General features: G+C 42.9%; 1 protein-coding gene across 1 annotated transcript in view; it reads right to left on the bottom strand.

Moving 5' to 3' along the window:
• The window catches only part of robo3 (roundabout, axon guidance receptor, homolog 3 (Drosophila)), a 295,525-nt gene that overhangs the window by 160,445 nt on the left and 111,592 nt on the right, over positions 1 to 23,488 (bottom strand). Inside the window, exon 7 of the mRNA XM_060908923.1 lies at positions 22,129 to 22,140. Within this exon, the coding sequence (XP_060764906.1) occupies positions 22,129 to 22,140 (12 nt within the window). The remainder of the gene's footprint in view (positions 1 to 22,128; positions 22,141 to 23,488) is intronic.

The following is a 23,488-nucleotide window of genomic DNA, read 5'->3' as shown; positions in this document are numbered from 1 at the left end:
AGGACTTATCAACAGTTACCAGAAACGTTGAGTTGCAGTTATTGCTGCATAAGGGGGTCACACAAGATACTGAAAGCAAAGGTTCACATACTTTTGCCACTCACAGATATGTAATATTGGATCATTTTCCTCAATAAATAAATGACCAAGTATAATATTTTTGTCTCATTTGTTTCACTGGGTTCTCTTTATCTACTTTTAGGACTTGTGTGAAAATCTGATGTTGTTTTAGGTCCTATTTATGCAGAAATATAGAAAATTCTAAAGGGTTCACAAACTTTCAAGCACCACTATAATATTACAGTGCCTTGAAAAAGTATTCATACCCCCTGAACTTTTTCCACATTTTTCCACCTTACAACCACAAATTTAAAAGTTTTTTATTGAGATTTTATGTGATACACCAACACAGAGTAGCACATAATTGTGAAGTGAAACGAAAATGATAAATGGTCTTCAAAATTTTAAACAAATAAAAATCTGAAAAATGTGGTGTGTATTAGTATTCAGCCCCCTGTCCTCTGATACCTCTAAATACAATCCAGTGCAATCAATTGCCTTCAGAAGTCATCTAATTAGTTAGAGGAGTCCTACTGTGTGTAATTTACTCTCAGCATAAATACACTTGTTCTGTGAAGTCCTCAGTAGTTTGTTAGAGAACACTGAAGAACAAACAGCATCATGAAGACCAAAGAACTCACCAGACAGGTCAGGGATAAAGTTCTGGAGAAGTTTAAAGCAGGGTTAGGTTATAAAAAAAATCCCAAGCTCTGAACATCTCAAGAAGCACTGTTCAATCCATCATTCAAAAATGGAAAAAGTATGGCACAACTGCAAACCTACCAAGACATGGCCGTCCACCTAAACTGAAAGAGCAAGCAAGGAGATCACTGGTCAGAGAAGAATCCAAGAGGCCCATGATCACTCTGGAGGAGCTGCAGAAATCCACAGCTCAGGTGGGAGAATCTGTGCACAGGACAACTACAAGTCGTACACTCCACAAATCTGGCCTTTTTGGAAGAGTGGCAAGAAGAAAGCCATTGTTGAAAGACAGGCATAAAAAGTCCCGTTTGTAGTTTGCCAGAAGCCATGTAGGGGACATAGCAAACGTGGAAGAAGGTGCTTTGGTCAGATGAGGCCAAAGTTGAACTTTTTGGCCTAAATGCAAAGCGCTATGTGTGGCGGAAAACTAACACTGCTCGTCACCCTGCACACACCATCCCCACTGTGAAACATGGTGGTGGCAGCATTATGCTATGGGGATGCTTTTCTTCAGCAGGGACAGGGAAGCTGGTCAGAGTTGATGGGAAGATGGATGGAGCTAAATACAGGGCAATCCTGGAAGAAAACCTGTTGGAGGCTGCAAAAGACTTGAGCCTGGGAAGGAGATTCACCTTCTAGCAAGACAATGACCCTAAACATACAGCCAGAGCTACAATGGAATGGTTTAGATCAAAGAATATTCATGTGTTAGAATGGCCCAGTCAAAGTCCAGACCTAAATCCCATTGAGCATCTGTGGCAAGACTTGAAAATTGCTGTTCACAGATGCTCTCCATCCAATCTGGCTGAGCTTGAGCTATTTTGCAAAGAAGAATGGGCAAAAATTTCAGTGTCTAGATGTGCAAAGCTGCTAGAGACATACCACAAAAGACTTGCAGCTGTAATTGCAGCAAAAGGTGGCTCTACAAAGTATTGACGCAGGGGGGTTGAATACTAATGCACATCACATTTTTCAGATTTTTATTTGTTTAAAATTTTGAAGACCATTTATCATTTTCGTTTCACTTCACGATTATGTGCTACTCTGTGTTGGTCTATCACATAAAATCTCAATAAAAACTTTTAAGTTTGTAAGGCACTATATATATATATATATATATATATATATATATATATATATATATATATATATATATATCTTCACAACACGTTTGTGGAACTTCCGGGTTTCCGGGCGCTGCACTGTGGCTGCCCTGCTGCCTCTCGTGTTTTGGCACTGTGTGTTTGTTGATTTTTTTATACGCGAGTCTTTCTCTGTGGATGGATGTGATTAATCCCACACACAGCTTGCAGTAAACGCAAAATGGACTTTGCTTACTGGTGCGCGATTGGCCTGCTTGCCTAAACCATGGCCACTACCATGACCATGTTACCGGCGTGGCGGGTGAAATACAATACAGCAGGGAATTCCTACTACTGATGCGCGATTATATGTCTATGGACTATGCTGCCGTTGTCAACTCCATACCGAACTACCTCAGAACAAACCCAAAGAAATGGACTATCCGAACGAAACGTAAACGGGGATCAAAGGGGGGCATTCGGCAAAAGCTCAGAAGACAGAAACAAACTTCCTCTGCCTATCACATTGCTCATCAACGCTCAGTCCCTAAAAGCAAAAACTGACGAGCTGACAGCGAACATCCGCTACCTACATGAGTACCGGAGCTCCTGCGTCCTGGCCATCACAGAGACGTGGCTGGACAGTAACATTACTAACAGCGAGGTGGGACCCCTTGGATTCTCTGTGTTCAGGACTGACCGGGACCCTTCAATCACCGGGAAGAGTCATGGGGGCGGGGTCTGTCTACTCATCCGGGACAAGTGGTGCAGAACTGTGGTGGTGAGAGAGAGCCTATGCACTCCTGACATTGAATTGCTCTGTGTCTCCCTACGGCCCCCATATCTCCCAAGAGAGTTCCCCCAGATCTTTTACACAGTTGCATATATCCATCCTAAAGCGAACTTTGACAGGGCTTTGGATATTATTTTTAATTTCTCCCAGAAACTTGACTCACTCTCCCCTGATGCCCCCAAATTTATAATGGGAGATTTTAATAACTGTCCGCTGAAAAAGTGTTTACGCACATATTACCAATATGTGGACTGTCCCTCTAGAAAAAATGCATTCTTAGACCTGTGTTATGGAACTGTCAAAAATGCCTACTGCACGTCCCTGCTTCCGCCACTAGGGGCATCTGATCATAATGTTGTTTACCTCCGCCCTGTCTATCAGAGGAGAGGGAGAAGCCTCAGAAACGATCAGTGAAAGTATGGGACAATGACAGCATAATGACTCTGCAAGGATGTTTTGATTGCACGATCTGGGATGTTTTTAAATGTGATGATATAAATGAACAGGTAGAAGTAATCTCTGACTATATAACCTTCTGCACAGACACAATTATACCTTCAAAAAACAAAAAAGTTTTTCCCAATGATAAACCCTGGGTGTCTAACAAACTAAAGCACCTTATAATGAAAAAGAAACAAGTATATTGGACTCATGATGATATAGCCAGAAGGGGCATACAGAGACAAATTAAAAGACAAATACAGTTAGATAAATATAATTACAGGCAAAAGATTGAGACTACCCTAGCGTCAGGCAACTCTCGGGAAGCATGGCAGGGAATTAAGACCATGACTGACGTCCCACACAAGGGCAGGGGGAAAGCCTCTCTGGATCGGAGGACCTGCTTGGACCTTTTTGGAGGTGAGGGCGTAGAGAGCGCCAATCAGCTAAACAGCTTTTTCTGCCGTTTTGAGAGTGGCAGTTATGACTCAGGCAGCATCTCACTGCCCCCTCCCCCCACTGCATCTGTCTGGAATATCAGGCAATCTGATGTCCTTCGTCTTTTCAGACACAGCAAGCCACGGAAAAGTCCTGGCCCTGACAACATCTGTGGCAGCGCCCTAAAGCACTGTGCAGAACAGTTGGCCCCTGTGTTTACAGACATTTTTAACTCTTCTCTTAATCTCTGTAAAGTCCCTAACCTGTGGAAAACATCTACAATTGTACCTGTTTCAAAAACACAGAAACCGTCAGAACCCAACGATTTTCGTCCAATAGCACTTACATCTTTGGTCATGAAATGCTTGGAGCGACTGGTGAAGCGGTACATTATTTGCCAAACCCACAATCTCATGGATCCCCTGCAGTTTGCCTATCAAGCCTCTAGGGGAGTGGAGGATGCCATTTTAACACTAATGCACCTTTTGCACATGCACCTTGAGAAACCAAAGACTCATGCTAAGATTTTATTTGTGGATTTTTCCTCTGCTTTTAATACCATGCTCCCAAGGACTCTTGCAGAGATACTGGCTAATGAATTCAGTCTTAATGCTGGTCTCATTCACTGGATTATGGACTTTCTCACCTGCAGAGCTCAGCGAGTCAGAGTAGGTTCTTTCCTCTCTGATATCATGATTACATCCATAGGTTCTCCACAGGGATGTGTCTTATCACCCTTGCTTTTTATTTTATACACCAACTCCTGCACTAGCATTTTACCTAACAGGCACTTTATTAAGTACGTGGACGACACAGCTTTAGTGAGCCTCCTAGAGGATGGGGAAGGAGATCATGGCCCAGTTTTAGATCTCTTTTTAGACTGGTGCAGTAAGTCAAACCTTATTTTAAACACAAATAAGACTAAAGAAATGTCTGTTGATTTTAGAAGGACACAATCATCATCCTCTACCAGTTATTAATGGAGAAACAATTCAGGCTGTCACAGATTATAAATACCTTGGGGTTATACTTGACAACAAGTTGAAATGGGACTCATGGACTGATCTTCTGCATACTAAGACACAACAAAGAATGCACTTTTTAAAGAAACTGCTTGTTTTTAATGTCAATAACCGAATGCTTGAAATGTTTTATACTGCTTTTATTGAAAGTGTTTTAACTTACTGTATTATTTGTTGGTTTGGCAATGCCACTGAGGCGCAAAAGAAGGTGGTCAGGAAGACAGTCACTACGGCCAGTAAGCTACGGTACTTGGGATTGCTCTGCCAAGTATGGAGAGCATTTATAGGGACAGACTGATTAAAAAAGCGGACAACATAATCTCAGCACACTCACCCACTGGCCTCCTCTTTTAAACTCCTGCCATCTGGACGTCGTTTCTGTCCCCCCCTTCTGACCAAAAATAGGTCCAAATTTTCCTTCATCCCACAAGCAATAAAAACACAATGATGTAAAGTAAGTAACCCAGCCATTCAGCTGTCTTGGTCAAATCCAATGGTTTGATGCGCTAGTGTTTTTTTTTTTTTTTAAACTGTCTGATATGTTTGTCTGTGTCTTATGTTTGGTGTCCATTGCGATTGTGCTGCAAATCCAATTGCCCCAGTGGGGACAATAAAGTTTATCTATCTATCTATCTATCTATCTATCTATCTATCTATCTATCTATCTATCTATCTATCTATCTATTTTTTTTACACACACACACACACACACACACACACAGTAAAAAAATACAAATTTCCAAAGTCAGGCCTTGATAAAAATAGCATTCGTCTTCACCAGTCACCTAATCCTGGTCATTTTTGCACCTTCATTTTTGTTCTGTAGAAAAGCCACAGTCTTAAAGGTCAAGCACTAAAAGCATGCTGTGTGTTGACTTTATGCTATTTATGAAGAATGCTAAGGAGAAATAAATAAAGCCAGACCTTAGTGGCTTCTGCTGTGGCCTGTAACAATGTTTTGGGTTTGATGAGAAAAAAATGCACTTGAACTGTGCAGCTTTATAATATAAAACTTAACCCAGCTGTCACTAGAACTCAGCAGTAAGGAGTGTATATTCACCTGAAGTCCTTTTAATGTTAAAACCTTTGCATTTCTCACACTACAGCATGTCCTCACTCATACCCCATCTCACATATCAATATATATTCAGCAATACAAAATATTCAAGAAAAAATTCTGTAAAATGTAGTGTTTAATCCCTAATGTCTACAATTCACAATTCTCAAGATTCCACTTTTTTGTGATCATCATTACTTCATGTCTTCTTTTCATGTTCTGCTTGCCTTTTGCTCCTTCTCTTCTCATCTCTCTACTTTGTGGCACACAGTAGAATATTAAAAATCACTCCAGTGAAGGTTGGTCTCTGAATAGGAGTTTACTCAGAAAGAATTTTCAAGTATGGCCACAACATTTCTTCAAAATATCCATCCATCCATCATTCTATATAGGGTCACGGGCAAGGTGGTGTCTATCCCAGCTGACTGTGGGTGAGAGGCAAGGTACACTCTGGACAAGTCGCCAGATCATTGCAGGGCTAACACAGAGACAAAACAACCATTCACACTCATTCACACCTACGGTCAATTTAGAGTCATCAATTAACCTAACCTGTATGTCTTTGGACTGTGGGGGAAACTGGAGCACCCGGAGGAAACCCACACAGACACAGGGAGAACATGCAAACTCCATACAGAAAGGCCTCCGTCAGCCACTGGGCTCAAATCCAGAACCTTCTTGCTGTGAGGCAACAGTGCTAACTACTACACCACCGTGCTGCCCCCCAAAATATATATCTAATAGTTTAACTTTAACTACTTAATGTCTAGTATTTCAAATAAGCTTATTTTTTCTCATCCCTAGAATTTGTACTAGAGGGACATCACCTTGGTCATGGGAGATTTTAATGCCAAGGTAGGTTCGGACAATCAAGATCGAGAGCGCACCATGGGATCCTGGGGAGTAGGTACCATCAACGAGAACGGTGAGCTGTTTTGTGATTTCTGCGTGATCAATGGACTTGTGATAGGCGGAACACTCTTCCAACATAAGACGTCACACAAAGTGACATGGAGATCACCCGATGGCATGACTGAGAATCAAATAGACCATGTGGCCATTAATAGTAAGTGGAGGAGCTCACTACAGGACGTCCGAGTGAGGCGACGTGCCGATGCAGGGTCTGACCATCACCTTGTGGTTGCAGAAATTAAGATCAAGTTACTATCTACTAAGAAAGCAAGATCTACAAGGAACAGGTATAACACTATGAAGCTAGGAGATCGAGATACAAAAGATGAATTCATGCTGGAGTTATCCAACCGTTATGAAGCCCTGCGAAGTGAGGAATCTTTAGAACATGATGTAGATGAAGTTTGGAACCAGATTAAAGATATGTACACAGCCACATGTGAAAGAGTTCTTGGGAAGATAAATCATGACAGGAAAGAGTGGATGAGGGAGAGATCTTGGAAATTGGTGGAAGAGAGAAGAGTACTGAAGAGCAAGCTAGATAGCACCAAGACGAGGAATCAGAAGCTGACTGCAGGACAGAACTACAACACGAAGGATCGAGAAGTCAAGAAGAGCTGCAGGAAGGACAAGAGAGAAAGAATTGATAGTATTGCACAAGAAGCCGAGAAGGCAGCAAAGATGAATGACATCAAGAAGGTATATGACACCACTAAATTGCTGTGCGGGAAGAAGATCACCCAAAGTAAACCAGTCAAGGATAAGAGTGGCACAGTCCTGACAAGTATAGATGACCAACTGAAGCATTGGAGGGAACATTTTGAAGAGGTTTTGAACAGACCACCCCCTATCAGTCAGACAACTCTCCCAGAAGCCCCACCACTAGCAATTGGAATTGGCCCTATTACCAAAGCTGAGGTGAAGAATGCGCTGAAGACCTTGAAGAATGGAAAGGCAGCCAGGTTCGACAACATCCCCGCAGAAGCTTGGAAAGAAGAAGACTGGATTTCGGAGGAAGTTTTATACACGCTTTTGAATAAGATCTGGAACGATGAAGATATCCCTGCGGATTGGAAAATGTGACTCTTGGTGAAGCTGCCAAAGAAAGGTAACCTCAGTGATTGCGCCAACTCGAGAGGTATCATGCTGCTGTCCATAGCCAGCAAAGTTCTCTGCAGGATTATCTTGTCAAGAATGCAAAGCCCTATTGAAGAGAAACTTCAAGACAAGCAGGCGGGCTTCCGCAGGGAACGCTCATGCTGTGATCAAATAACAACACTAAGGATTATTATAGAACAGTCCCTCGAGTGGAACACTGGATTATATCTGGTATTTGTGGACTTCGAGAAAGCCTTTGATTCTATCAACAGGGAGATGCTCTGGAAGATCCTGAGGCATTATGGCATCCCATCTAAGATCGTGAGGATGATCCAAGTCCTGTATGACGGCTTCCAGGCAAGAGTGTTGCACAAAGGGAAGATGACCGAACCATTTGAAATGAAAACCGGGGTAAGACAAGGATGCCTACTTAGTCCACTTCTATTTCTAGTGGCATTGGACTGGGTAACGAGACAAGCATATGGAGAGAACAAGACCGGAATCCAGTTTACCATGCTAATGAAGCTTGAAGCTCTTGAATTTGCAGACTACATTGTATTACTTAGCCAGAAGATCGCTCATGCACGCAAGAAGTTCAAAGCACTACAAGACGAAGCCGCCAAAGTGGGATTGAAAGTCAACAACATCAAAACCAAAGAAATGAGGATAGGTACCCCTAGCAATGCAGGGAACATTTTGTGCAAAGACCAGCCACTAGAGCGGGTAGAAAGCTTCACTTACCTGGGTAGTATCGTCAACACTACAGGAGGCTCTAATGAAGATGTAGAGACAAGGTGCAGAAAAGCGCAAGCGGTGTTTTACTTATTGAGACATATTTGGAAATCAAGATATATATCCCTATGGACAAAATTAAGGATCTTTAACTCGAATGTGAAATCTGTTCTCCTGTATGGCTCAGAAACATGGCGGCTAACCTCTAATATCATCAAGAAGTTACAGGCATTTGTCAGTTGCAGACTCCGTTACATTCTTGGAATATTCTGGCCAAACAAAACGACCAACGAAGATCTGTGGCATTGCACTGAACAGGAAAGGATAGAAGTTGTCATCAGGAGAAGAAAGTGGTGATGGATTGGGCACACCTTAAGGAAGCCGATGTCTAACATCACCCAGCAGTCCTTGGACTGGAACCCGCAAAGGAAAAGGGGTCGCCCGAAGAAATATTGGAAAAGGACAGTAACCGAGGAACACCTGAGGATTGGGATGTCATGGGAACAACTGAAACGGACTGCCAAGAACCGAGTTCGATGGAGAAAACTTGTGGAGGCCCGATGCTCCGGTAGGAGTGAAGAGGGTTAAGTAAGTAAGTAAGAATTTGTACTACTCAAGATCCATTAAAAAAAAACTTTCAATTCATCTTCAAATAGAATTTATTTGAGCCCTTTTAGGCTTCTTATTCATCACATGTTCTCACTATGTAGGAAATAACACTGCAATGGTGTTGCAGTGTTATTTTAATAACAATCAATAAATTGCATGCCATTTATTGATGGCATGCAATATTATCATATCACTTATCCTACGTGTATTACACCACTCTCCCCAATGGAGAATGAGTGTGCAATATTGTTACAATATTCCACATTGTCAAGACAACATGACGTCACACATCAGAGCTCATGCAAAGATCCAATGACAAAACTTTTCTGCTGCACATGCACAGAATCATTTCTTTGTTCACCGGGAAAGAGAGAAGACGAGGCTAATCCAGTGCTACTCCTAGGATTAGCCATGCTATAATTAAAGCACTAAATAAATAAACTAAAAACCAGGGCTTTGAACCAGAATTTTTTTCCTATTGGTTCGTTCCGAACAGAAACGGAATTTTAACGTTTCCGGTTTTGGGTTCCACCATTAAATAGACGTTCCCGAACCAGTTAGAACAAAAAAATTTCGTTCCCGGAACGGTTAATTACGTTCCCTGTCAGCTAATGGCTATAAAGTTATGTCTCTGTCTCATCCAGCTTAAGCCAAATGTAGGCTAATTCTATTACAACCTTCATTAAATAAGACAAGAAATAATTCAAAACAATTATTATTTCAAATGTTGGCGATTTGGATTCTCAGTATGTCTTCCCATCTACACAAACAGAAAAAGTGCCAAAAATGAAAGATAATTCGTTTAGTGTGTTACCAAAGGCTAGTCAGGCCCTATAGAGGGCTACCGCATGACGTCACCGCGCCGCGAGATTTTGTCAGGCACCATACTGGAAGACCAAGTACACATCTATGCAAGTACATACATACATAAAACAAACTACACCTGAAATGTAGCCAGGGCCGGTTCTGCCCTAATCTGGACCCGGGTGCAACATCGCGCAACCCCCCCCCCCAAAAAAAACCACCAGTCTAAATCAGGACAACCATCACATAACTATAACTATAAACATTTTATATCAACTATTTTAACTAAATGGGCTATAATAAATAAGCCTGCAGGCAGCCACGGCAGGCTGCCTCAGAAAAGTAACCATTTGTCCTACCTTAAAACTCGTTTTGCATTTTCTGCCTCCTTTTTTGTATTTTTGACCCTGCTTTTATTTTCTTTCCTTTTCTGAAAACCCGATTTGTGTCCAGACATTTTTGTTCTGCTACCAACGAACTAACTCGTCAGGTCTCGTCTCTCGAGTCCGCGATGATTCCCGTGGGAAGGGCAACAACTGATACATTTTTACAAACAGCCAATAGGGAGGTTGCATCGTTGAGGCTCTTCTTTGCTTAGACGCTCAGTAATGGAGACGTGATAGTAGTCCACCTTCCCGCTCTCTCCATTCAGTCAGCGAACGTCACACAGGAAGTGAACCCCAGCGGGTCATAGAAACTTGCGCAGGAGAAGAATGGCTTTTTTATTTGTAGGCTACGGAAACTTTGAGGAACGAAATAAAAACCGGTATTAACCAGTTACCATTATTTTTAATAAGCGTTTCTGTTCCAGAACATAAAAAATAATAAAGTTTCTGGTTTCGTTTCTGTTCCATGTGAAATAGAAAAAGTTCCCGGTTTTCGTTTTCGTTCCTTGAACCGGTTCAAAGCCCTGCTAAAAACTGAAACTGAAGATGCGCTGAACACCTGAAAGGCTACCAAAACTTCATTATATATTCTTGATGCATATTTACAAGAGAAAAAAAACAACATAACAATGGACATCAAAAAACTGGAAAAGAGACATGTCGGAGATGTAAAACTTCCGCGCTAGCGAGTGACTGTGACAGTTGTAAACAAATATGGCCACGAGGTTTGCTTCATTAAAAGCAGAAGATTTTGAGAGAATTTTGGCTGCCAGGTAGCTCCATTATGTGTAGTTGTCAATGCTGATTTTAAAAGTAACTAAGTAAATTACACAGGGAAATGAATACTTAAGTCTGAGTGAAGAATGCTGTGGCAAATGTGTGTGGAAGAAGAGTCTTAGGGACAGAAATCTTAGTTTCTTGGTCGTTAGCCTGTGCTACTGATGAACGCTACAGTGTCTGGAAGGTGAATTCACTGCCGCGCTGATGAACCCTACACCAGCTGTAGGTCAAGTCAAGTCAAATCAAGTTTATTTGTATAGCGCTTTTAACAATAAACATTGTTGCAAAGCAGCTTTACAGAATTTGAACGACTTAAAATATGAGCTAATTTTATCCCTAATCTATCCCCAATGAGAATGCCTTTGGCGACGGTGGCAAGGAAAAACTCCTCCAGACGACATGAGGAAGAAACCTCGAGAGGAACCAGACCCAAAAGGGACCCATCCCCATCTGGGCAACAACAGACAACATGACTATAACATTAACAGTCCTAATATAAAGTCAGCTTTGTTGATGCTATAAACCCCCCACCGACAGAAACCCGAGCACAAAACCATTCACGACAACCGCAGTTCCAAAGTCAGCAAGTCAACTGCAGTCCCCAGCCACAAAAGCACTTGCAGTGGCAAGAGTCCAGAACGTCCTCCAGGCGCAACCCCCAACTGTCCACGTGGGGCCGCCCTCCACAGGAGCGATGCAATGAGACTCCAACCAGACACAGGGCACCAGGATGGATCAGGCAGGTCCGAGGAGCAGAAGAGGTCAGCATCTCGATCCCAGGACCGACATGTAACTCAGAGGGACAGATTTGGGGGGGGGGGGGGGGGGGGGGGTGACTTCACTGCCACACTAACAGCACCAACTAGCAGGTAAGCTTGCGTTGGCTTTTGAGAATGCTGATATGAAGAGAGTGTGCATGTATTACAATAATAATAATAATAATAATAATAATATTGGCTGGCAGGCGGCACGGTGGTGTAGTGGTTAGCGCTGTCGCCTCACAGCAAGAAGGTCCGGGGTCGAGCCCCGTGGCCGACGAGGGCCTTTCTGTGCAGAGTTTGCATGTTCTCCCCGTGTCCGCATGGGTTTCCTCTGGGTGCTCCGTTTTCCCCCACAGTCCAAAGACATGCAAGTTAGGTTAACTGGTGACTCTAAATTGACCATAGGTGTGAATGAGTGTAAATGGTTGTCTGTGTCTATGTGTCAGCCCTGCAATGACCTGGCAACTTGTCCAGGGTGTACCCCGCCTTTTGCCCGTAGTCAACTGGGATAGGCTCCAGCTTGCCTGCGACCCTGTAAAACAGGATAAAGCGGCTAGAGATAATGAGATGAGATATTGGCTGGCTTTTTTTCGTGGCATATCAGATATATTCCATTCAGCTAGCATGATACTGAATTCGTCTTCGACTCGTTCAATATCATGGTAGCTGAATGGAATATATCCGATATACTACTCAATGCCAACCAATATTATTTAATTATTATACATACATGACACCTTTTTGATGGAATAAAAACATGTATTCTATTCCCTTCTAGAGAGTTTCATTCATTTGGTTTGATAGCATGCAATATTGTCAGTATAGCGCTATCCTGTGTATTATGCCACTCTACCCAATGGAGAATTAGCATGCAATATTGTTACAATATTGCATGTTGTCAAGACAACACGACATCACACATCAGAGTTCATGCGAATATCCAATTACCAAACTTTTCTGCTGCACATGCGCAGAACCATTTCTTTGTCTGCCAGGAAAGAGAGAAGACAAAGCTAATCCAATGCTATTGGATTAACAATGCTATAATTAAGCACTAAATAAATAAACTGAAAACTGAAACTAAAGACACACTGAACACCTGAAAGGCTACTAAAACTTTATTAAATATTCTTCATGCATATTTACAAGAGAAAAACATACCAACGGACATCAAAAAATTGGAAAAGAGACATCAGACATGTAAAACTTCCATGCTAGAGAGTGACTACAACAATTTGTAAACAAACATGGCCACCATGTTTGCTTTGTTAAAAGCAGAAGATTTTGAGAATTTTGGCTGCCAGGTCACGCTGTTGTGTGTATGTCAGGATGCAGGCACTTACAGATGTAATTGCAAGAAGCAGTGAGCAAAGTGTACTGAGCCAAATCGTGAAGAAAAAGTTGTAGTCAGAAGGCAGGCAAGGGTCAGTCGATCACCAATCAGAGTGACATTGGCAAAACAGGAAGCAAAAATGGTGAAAGAATAGCAAGAGTCAAAGAACAGCAAAACAGGTAGAGAATAACAAAGGCTCGGTATGGACTGGGAACTCAGAACAATACTTCGTGTTAACACTGTGTGAGAGAGAGGTTTAAGTAGCGTGGTGGTGATGAGTAAATGAGCAACAGCTCAGTTCAATACTACAGTGACAGGAGGCACTATGAATCTTGGTTGTTGTAGTTCTGAGTGGCCATGTTTGTAGTTTGGTTAGCACTGCTGGCTTCAGTGCTCTTACTGACAACCCCCCAAGGAGCTCCCTCTGGAAGCTATATTCTTGTGGCACCCTCTGCCCCAGGTGTGGGTTTGTCAGGGTTTTGAGTGTGGAATTCCTGTTTCACCAGGGGATCCAGAACATCCTTAGCACCTACCCAACTTTGTTCTTCCAGCCCATAGCCTTCCCAATCTACCAGATACTCAATTTGGCCTCTTCTGCATCTGGAGTTGAGTAGTCTATTTATCTGGTAGATGGGTTCACCCTCTAGGCTCAGTGGCTGGGGTTCTGGGACAAGAGGGTTCTTGGCAAGTGGGGCTGGAATGGCAGGCTTGAGACAGGAAACATGAAATGTTGGGGATATCCCGACTATGAGGGGGGAACTCTAGCCTGTAGGAAACTTCATTGATTCTCCTGAGAACCCTGAATGGGCCGATGTCCCGGGCTTGAAGTTTTCAGCAGGGTGTTGGATGGTCTAAAGTTCTTAGTGGCGACCCACACCCCGTCACCAGGAGTGAAATCTGGGCTGTTGCCCCTGTGTTTATCAGCATATTTCTTGTACTTAGCATTGACTGTTTTGATGCGCTGATGTACTTCTTCCCAGATGGCTTGGCTGCGTGAAAACCAGTCTTCCACGGCTTGGACTTGTGCTGGGGTGTCGTCCCAGGGGAGCAAGGGTGGCTGGTAGCAGAGTATGCACTGGTTAGTTGCATTGCAGAGTGCTTCAAAAAGTTTTGTGCATACTCGGCCCATGGAATGAACTGTGCCCAGTCCCCTGGGTTCCTCATGCAAAAGATTCACAGGAAGTATCCGATCTCTTGATTTGCCCTCTCCACTTGTCCATTCAATTGAGGGTGATAACCTGATGTGAGACTGACTGACACTCCAAGTCATTCCATGAAGCAGGGCCATAGCTGAGAAATAAACTAGGGACCTCTGTTGCTGACTATGTCCTCGGTGATGCCAAAGTACCTGACTATGTGCTGGAATAATAGTTCAGCGGTCTGGAGTGCAGTCAGGATGCCTGGTAATGGAAAGAGTTTAAGTGCTTTAGAGAATCTGTCGACAATAACTATGATAGTAGTGTTTCCCATGTAATGGTGGTAGATCCATGATAAAATCAAGGGCTATATGTGACCATGGTCTCTGTGGTACTGGGAGAGGACAAAGCTTACCTGCTGGCGGGGTACGTGGAACTTTTACCTGGGCAACAAACTGATTGATATCTGTGAACATGTTTTCCCACCAGTACTTGTTGCTTAACATTTGGTGAGTTCGTTGGCTACCAGGATGTCCTGTGGCAGGAGATGTGTGGGCCCAGGTGATAAGTCGCCCTTGGAACTGCTTTGGGACATAGAGTAGGCCAGGTGGAAGGCTCACTGGAACTGCTCTGGGCTGAGAGTTTCTTATCTGTTGGTCTAGGTCCCAAGTGATGGATTGCATGAAGCAGTTGGGTGGAAGAATTGCATGGGTAGTAGAATCCTGCTGTGAAGACACAAAAGGTACATGACAGAGCATCTGCCTTAGTGTTCCTTGATCCTGGGTGGAATGAGATCGTGAAATTGAAACGGGTAAGAAGAGAGCCCATCTGGCTTGGCATGGATTGAGATGTTTGGCCTTCTTGAGGTATTCTAGGTTTTTGTGGTCAGTGAGTATTGTGAAGGGATGAGTGGCTCCCTCCAGCCAGTGTCTCCACTCCTCAGGAGCGAGTTTGATAGCTAAGAGTTCACAGTTACTGACATTTTCTTTCAGCAGACATGAGCTTCTTGGAGAAGAAAGCCACAGGATGAAGTTTGTGTTTCTCGCCACAATGCTGGGATAAGATCCCTCCAACCCCTGTGTCAGATGTGTCAACCTCTACGACGAAAAGCTTAGTTGGGTCAGGATGTTGCAGAACTGGGGCTGAGGTGAACATTCTCTTCAGTCGATTGAAGGCTTCTTCAGCACAGGGATTCCATTACAGTGATCTGGGTCCCTTCTTAAGCAAGGCCGTTAGGGGAGCTGCAATTGTGCTGAAACCTCAAATAAAACGATGATAGAAGTTTGCAAAACCCAAGAATCATTGGAGTTCCTTGACAGAGGTGGGAACCATGGGCGCAGATAGAGGGTGGGACGGGTGGGATTCGTCCCACCCAGATTTAAATTCACCTCGTTCGGTCCCCCCCACTTATAGGGAGGAAAAAACGTCTATGCTGTCTTTCTTTGCATAAGGCAAACCTCACGGAAAAATCAAAAGACTAATTACCATTCGGTTTATTGAGGTGCACAGCAGTACATACATAGTTGCAACAACTCACATAAAACAAAAAGACTGATATTCGGTTGGTTGAGCTGCGCAGACTGCACAGGTTGCGAGCTCGAGCTTGGTTGCTATGGTTACCCACAACAAGTTTGACAGGCATATCGGGGACAGCTCCTAGTTCAGGACCCCAACACGGCATGATGAAGGGTGCCAAACCGAAAAGGCAGAAAACGATTGCATCGTTTTTTCAAAAAACAACGACTGTAAGTAAACTGTGCCTTACTTTATCATATCACCTTGCAATTTTTTGATAGTCTGTTCAAAGTAATGTCGTAGTGAAAGTAAAATCGTACGGAGTAGAGATGCCTTTCTGGTAGCCTCCTTCTTTCGGTGGTAGCCTGTAGATACAGTGCTCAGAAGGCAGTTTTAATGTTTAATCTGGCATTCCCTGCCATAATTTCAGCGAGCATATTGTTTCATAAGGAAACTTTGCGAAGAGTTGTTGACTGACTGCCGCTCACGCAACACACATGCATAGTTAGAAAGTCAACACATGTTGACAACACGGGGTGGGGGTGGGGTTGGTTTGCTGGCAGCTTTGTCCCCCCCCCAGTTCAAAAAACGTATCTGCGCCCCTGGTGGGCACAGGTCAGGATGTGACTGCGGAAACTTTGGAGGAATCCATGCTTACTCCTTCTGAGTCTGATGTAGCCTAAGAAGGCGATTTAGTTCTGGTGGAATTTGCATTTCTCAGCTTTGACATAGAGGTGATTATCCAATAAGCGTTGGAGGACTGTTCTGACGTGTTCTCTATGGCTCTTTTCATTGGGGGAATATATTAAAATGTCGTCAATGTATGCTATGACGTAACGTTCCAACATGTCTCTTAGTACGTCGTTGATCAGACACTGAAAGACGCTGGGAGCCGAAGAAAGGCCATATGGCATTACCCGGTATTCAAAGTGACCAGTGGTTGTACTGAATGCAGTCTTCCACTCGTCATCCTTCCTGATTCTTATCAGATTATAGGCGCTACGCAGGTCAAGTTTTGAAAATATCTTGGCTGAACAAAGCTGCTCTGGAGCAGACAGAACAAGAGGCAAAGGATAAGGGTATTTAACAGTGATCTGGTTAAGCCCTCTATAGACCCTTTTCAGTCACGTGACCTTCGTAAACGCGACCACCATTTTGGACATGTAGCGGACTTCGGCTCGAATTGGTTTGAATGCGAGGAAGGCGACAAACGGAGAACATACAAGAAAAAGGAGCGAGATGCAGAAAATACCTTCGCTATCCAGCGACGTAGGGCATTTACAGGGCGAGCAGAGGGAGAAATAACAACAGTAACGACACATTAGCAACGCCGTACAGAAATAACGGTTTATGGCACAGACCCTTTCGGTTCTCGCTCATCTAGCTGCTACAATGACTGCTTAGACTGCAACAATAATACCTAACACGCATTTAAGTATCCGTCGTAAAGACGTGAAACTCGTCGAGTGACGAGTGTGTTCATTGATAAGCTAACACAATCTAAAAGTAGACATACCATCACACTGCCCTGGCGCTGTGTACAGTTTACCTTCTACGGTTTGTGCACTCACTATTTGCCATTACTTTCTCCAACCGTTGTTACAGATTACAGGGAACGGCCTGGATTTAAGAGACAAATACATGTTCCTCTTGTTTTGAACACTTATTCGTAGCGCAGTGCTTAATTTGTAAAGTGGGAGGTCCCGGAGCGCAGAGGATGAGCGGCTCCGGTGCGGGAAAAAAGAGGGGGGAGGGGGGCGCGGCGCTGCGCTTCTGGGCATGTTTTGTAATAACACTGCAAATTAAGTTCATCTGCAGATATTTTGTGAATGTCGTTTCATGAGAGAAATCACCAACAAGACAGATATCAAAATCAGACATTAACACTAAATAAACTTGCATTTTTTAATTTAATTATTATTATTATTTTTTTTTGTTACATAGTGAAAAGAGGTGTCGGATCACCGGATCCAGTGTAAATAGCTGCCGGAGCCAACGCCCGAGGTTCCGGAGCGCGCTCCGGCTTGCTCCCCCTCAAATTAAGCACTGTTTGTAGGACACTGCCTCTGATCTGTCCTACAGTCTACCAACAGCAAAGGAACACAACGTTAGCTAATGTCGTTAGCTAATAGCTACTACAGAAGAACAAAGAGGTTACAATGGGTTATTTTAGCCTATTTGGTTACACACTCGCCGCCACAGAATGTTAACAGCAATGTAATGCCTTTTCTGGCTAATTTTATTCATCTTACCTCCAACAAAGTGGTCACTACACAAGCACTGGTATGCCGAGGGCTGCCAATCTTTCCTGTTTATGGCCGCTATCCATCTTCTCCGTCGGGATCCGATAAAATGATAAACCTTGCCTTGTTTGTTGATGGTTACTACATCCAGGTGCACAACATTATAGTGGCATGATGGAAGTCTTGCTGAAAATAAACACTTTCTTTGCTGCCGTTCCTCAATGCTGGCTGTGGTAAACTACTGGTAGTACATGTCCAAAATGGCGGCCACGTTTGTCGTGACGTCACGTGAAAAGGGTCTATAGTCTATACAAGGCCGAAGACTGCCACCTCGCTTTTTGATAAAGAAGAAACCTGCTGAGGCTGGTGATTTGGAGGGATGGATATATCTCTGGTTGAGGGCTTCCTGAATGTACACTTCCATGGCAGCATGCTCATTCTGGGAAAGGGGATAAATTCGACCACATGGAGGTGACATACCTGGTAGAAGGTCGATGGAACAGTCATATGATCTGTGAGGTGGTAGTCCACAAGCTTTCCCTTTACTGAAGACCTCCTGCAGGTCAAGGTAATACTCCGGGCCATTTTCAATGGAGTCTGGCTGCAGAATGTCCACTGATGTGGAAGAGATACATAGTTGGGGACATGCAAGACAATGTTGGAAGCAAGTGGGTGACCATTGCAGAATTTCTTTATTATGCCGAGAGATCAATGGGTTGTGAAGTTGTAGCCAAAGAGTCTCCAGAATGATGTCGTGATGTTCAGTGGTGGTCACATACAGAGAAATTTGCTTTGAATGGAGTGCTCCCACCTGAATGAGAACGGGAGCGGTCCTGGCGGTGACCCGGCCATCACCTATGGGTCCTCCATCAATAGTTTGGATGCTGAGTGGAGTCTGCAGAGGGATTGTGGGCAGGTCGTACTTCTGGACGATCACACTGTTGATGAAATTCCGCTCTGCCCTTGAGTCTATGAAGGCAGACAGAACGTGTGTGGAGGATACCAGCTTTAACAATACAGGCACTATGAATGATTGTGCATTACATTTTCGATCTGGACTCACCACCTGAGTAGTGGGTTCCACTGGCTTGGAGCATGATGGACGGATGGGACACTAGTTTATCTTGTGTGCTGAACTCCCACAGTAAAAACAGAGACCTTCTCTCTTCCTCCTTTCTCGCTCAGATCTTTTCAGGTTTGTGTGGGATACTTCCATGGGTGCACTTTCTTCAGTGTGATGAACAGGCTTGGAGGTTTCATTGAGAGATGGCTGGCTGGTGAGCAAATGATCCAGCCGGATCGCCAGGTCAATGAGGGAGTCTCGTGTCATGCTTTCATCCCTACAAGCCATTTCGCTGAGTATCTCCGGACGAAGGCCCTGACGGAACACTGCTTTCAAAGCCGGTTCGTTCCATCCACTGGCTGCGGCAAGGGTCCGAAAGTCCAAGGCATATTCTGCAACTTTTCTTGAGCCTTGTTTCATGGTGAGGAGACTCTCTCCAACTTCGATGCCCTCAGGTTCATGATCAAACACTCATTTGAAGAGCTTGAGGAAACGCTCATAAGAAGTGTTCGCCTCCTTTAATCCATACAGCACTAGCCCATTGCAGTGCCTTGCAGGATCCAGTGCAGGATAAAATCCAGTGCAGGATAAAAATTTGGTGATCTTATGTTCATCCAAGAGATGTGACATAGTGGAAAAGTACAAGGAGCACTGTAGCAGAAACCCCTTACAAGCGGTCATATTTCCAGCATATTTTTCAGGAACAGGGAGCTGTAGTATGGCACTAGAAGATGCCTCAGGGTGTGGAAGGAGGGCCTGCGACATCACAGTTACAAGTTGTGTCATCCACGTGTTGAGGTCAGCAAGCATCTGTTGATGTTCTCCTAACAACCGCCCCTGAGTGTTCAGTGCAGTTTGTTTTGCTTCCTCCACTACATCCACTGTAGGCGAAGTATCCTGTCAGGATGCAGGCAATTACAGATGTAATTGCAGGAAGAAGCTGCAAGCAAAGTGTACTGAGCCAAATCATGAAGCAAAAGTCAGAAGGCAGGTGAGGGTCGGTTGATCGGCAATCAGAGTGACGTAGGCAAAACAGGAAACGAAAATGGTGACAGGATAGCAAGAGTCAAAGAATAACAAAGGCTCAGTATGGACTGGGAACTCAGAATGATACTTCACGTTGACACTGTGTGAGGGAGAGGTTTAAGTAGCATGGTGGTGATGAGTAAATGAGCAACAGCTGAGTTCAATACTCCTGTGACAGGGGGCACTGCGAATCTTGGCTGTTGTAGTTCTGAGTGGCCATGTTTGTAGTTTGGTTAGCGCTGCTGGTTTCAGCGCACTTACTGACAGTGTAGTTGTCAATATTGATTTACATAGTACTTACATAGGGAAATGAATACTTAAGTATGAGTGAAAAATACTATGGTGAGCATGCTTGGAAGAAGAGTCTGGAGACAGAAATCCTAGTTTCTCAGTCGTTGGCCTGTGCTACTTGCTCTCAATAGCACTGGCTTGACTGGGCTAGCGTTGGCCTTCGCGAACACTATTGCTGAATGCTACGCCAGCTGGAAGGTGAGTATGCTGATATGAAGAGAGCGTGTATGTATAATAATTATAATATTGATTGGCTTTTTTTCATATCAGATATATTTCATTCATATATACCACTCAAAGCCAGCCAATATTATCGAAATATGTCACTCAGATCCATAATGTATTTTGTATGAAAAATATGAGTTTTTCACCAAGGGAAGATAAACTTCAGATCTTCAAGCCAACATGTGATGTTCTTTTTATTATACAGACACATTCATAAGCAAAAAGCATGCAAATTTATCAAAACAATTAATCAATTTCCTCACAAGTGACATATTAAAAAAAATGTCACTCGATGTCCTGGATGTAGTTTGTATAAAAAATATGAGTGGCATATTTCCCAGTAAAACACTCATATCTATACAATATAAAAATAATAAAGCACCAAGAGATTTACAACTGCATTTCCCAGAATGCACTGCAGCCAGGAAGCATGAGATTGATTGTTACACTTCCTGGATGCAGCGGGAGATGAATTTATAAAGCACACAGCTTTGTTTATCCATGTCCTTTTTTGTTTTTGCCTTAGCTGTTTATAAATGTCTAATTATTGTGTAAGAGCAGTTTCCTGTTAGTTTCACTGCATGGATTTTTCTCATCTGCCCAGACCTCTGTTAATTTAAAACGGCTGAGCCGAGAGTTACAGGAAATGCAGTCTTTCCTCCTCAATCACACAAAATAAAAGAATAAAGTGCGAAGAGATTTTCTCCTACATTTCTCAGAATGCACTGCAGCCAGGAAGCAGGGAAGCATGAATGTGTTTTTCTCATAAATTTCTTGACTTTTTAATCTCAGATGTTCTGAGTTTTTTCTTGCAAAATTTATGATTTAATTACAATATCTCAGAGAATTTCTGAGTTTGTTCATGGAATATAACCCCATCCCCAGCTCCATTTTTTAACCTACAATGGCCCTAATATGCAGACATAGTAAATGCTATAAATATAAACATGTAAATATCTTTGACATACTTCCACTTGAGGACTAATGGAAGTATGTCAAAGATATTTGACATGCTTAAATTTAAAAAAATAAAAATAAAAAGAACATGGCAAATCCCATACAAAGACAGCAAGACAAAAAAAATTAATTAACCACACTAACATATTAAAACTAAGTACACTATTTAAATGCTTTATTCTTTTGGTATAGGTTATGAAATTCATCGCTGATGTCTGTCTTCACCATCTGATCTGATGTGGCATCTTGAGGTAGCTTTGGAGTGCAATATTTGTGGAACATGATAGATTTCAGAAGGGTATTTTCCCCCCCTAGAAATCACAAAATCCTTACTTAAAAAAAATGTGAATAATTTTTGCCTTAATAAATAGTAAATATTCTGAAATTGGTTCTGACAGTCCTAATCAGTAGTGTTAAGAAGCCTTCCTGTTGTGTGTACTGAAGGTACTAAAAGTCCTGATGGTTAATAAACAGTGCTGTGTGTTACAACGTAGAACCTTAAGTTGCCATGTTGAGTATGTGAGGGATAAAGCGACATTTCTAGATGCATATCTTGCACTGGCCGCGTCTGCTCCTCAAAGGTCATGACCTTGTCACATGCAATCACAATGGCTCCCTTCCCCCCCCACACACACAGTATGATGAGATGGAATGGTACTTACGAGATGGGCCCACTAAAATGGAGAATGGAGAGAAACAAAATAAAAGAAAATGAGATGGGTGAAATGAACTGGTGTGTGTGTCTGACTTTACAGCTAAGATTTAAGAGGCTCAAAAATGTGCATGATTTATACAGTTGCATGAATTTCAGCTTTGATAGAGCACAAGTTGAACTAACTAAATACAGCTGGACAAAAATATCATTCTGTACTCTTCATTAGAAACTGAATTACTTAACTGAATTAGAAGGAAATGGAGAGAAAGCTAAAAAAGGGTCTGAACCGTGTGCCATTAGTATTATAACCACAATTACAGTGGTGCTTGAAAGTTTGTGAACCCTTTAGAATTTTCTATATTTCTGCATAAATAAGACCTAGAACATCATCAGATTTTCACACAAGTCCTAAAAGTAGATAAAGAGAACACAGTTAAACAAATGAGACAAAAAATATTATACTGTACTTGGTCATTTATTTATTGAGGAAAATGATCCAATATTACATATCTGTGAGAGGCAAAAGTATGTGAACCTTTGCTTTCAGTATCTGGTGTGACCCCCTTGTGCAGCAATAACTGCAACTAAACGTTTCTGGTGACTGTTGATCAGTCCTGCACACCACCTTGGAAGAATTTTAGCCCATTCCTCCATACAGAATAGCTTCAACTCTGGGATGTTGGTGGGTTTCCTCACATGAACTGCTCGCTACAGGTCCTTCCACAACACTTCGATTAGATTAAGATCAGGACTTTGACTTGGCCATTCCAAAACATTAACTTTATTCTTATTTAACCATTCTTTGGTAGAACAACTTGTATGCTTAGGGTTGTTGTCTTGCTGCATGACCCACCTTCTCTTGAGATTCAGTTCATGGACAGATGTCCTGACATTTTCCTTTAGAATTCGCTGGTATAATTCAGAATTCATTGTTCCATCAATGATGGCAAGCTGTCCTGGACCAGATGCAACAAGACAGGCCCAAACCATGATAATACCACCACCATGTTTCACAGATGGGAGAAGGTTCTTATGCTGGAATGCAGGGTTTTCCTTTCTCCAAACACAACACTTCTCATTTAAACCAAAAAAATCTATTTTGGTCTCATCCCTCCACAAAACAGTTTTCCAATGGCTTGTCCACGTGATCTTTAGCAAACTGCAGATGAGCAGCAATGTTCTTTTTGGAGAGCAGTGGCTTTCTCCTTGCAACCCTGCCATGCACACCATTCTTGTTCAGTGTTCTCCTGATGGTGGACTCATGAACATTAACATTAGCCAATGTGAGAGAGGCCTTCAGTTGCTTAGAAGTTACCCTGGGGTCCTTTGTGACCTCGCCGACTATTATACGCCTTGCTCTTGGAGTG

This window comes from Neoarius graeffei, chromosome 25 (assembly GCF_027579695.1).
Source record: "Neoarius graeffei isolate fNeoGra1 chromosome 25, fNeoGra1.pri, whole genome shotgun sequence".
Taxonomy (NCBI): Eukaryota; Metazoa; Chordata; class Actinopteri; order Siluriformes; family Ariidae; genus Neoarius; species Neoarius graeffei.
The sequence above is the reverse complement of the archived record's forward strand: the minus strand, read 5'-3'. Positions and strand labels throughout refer to the sequence as shown.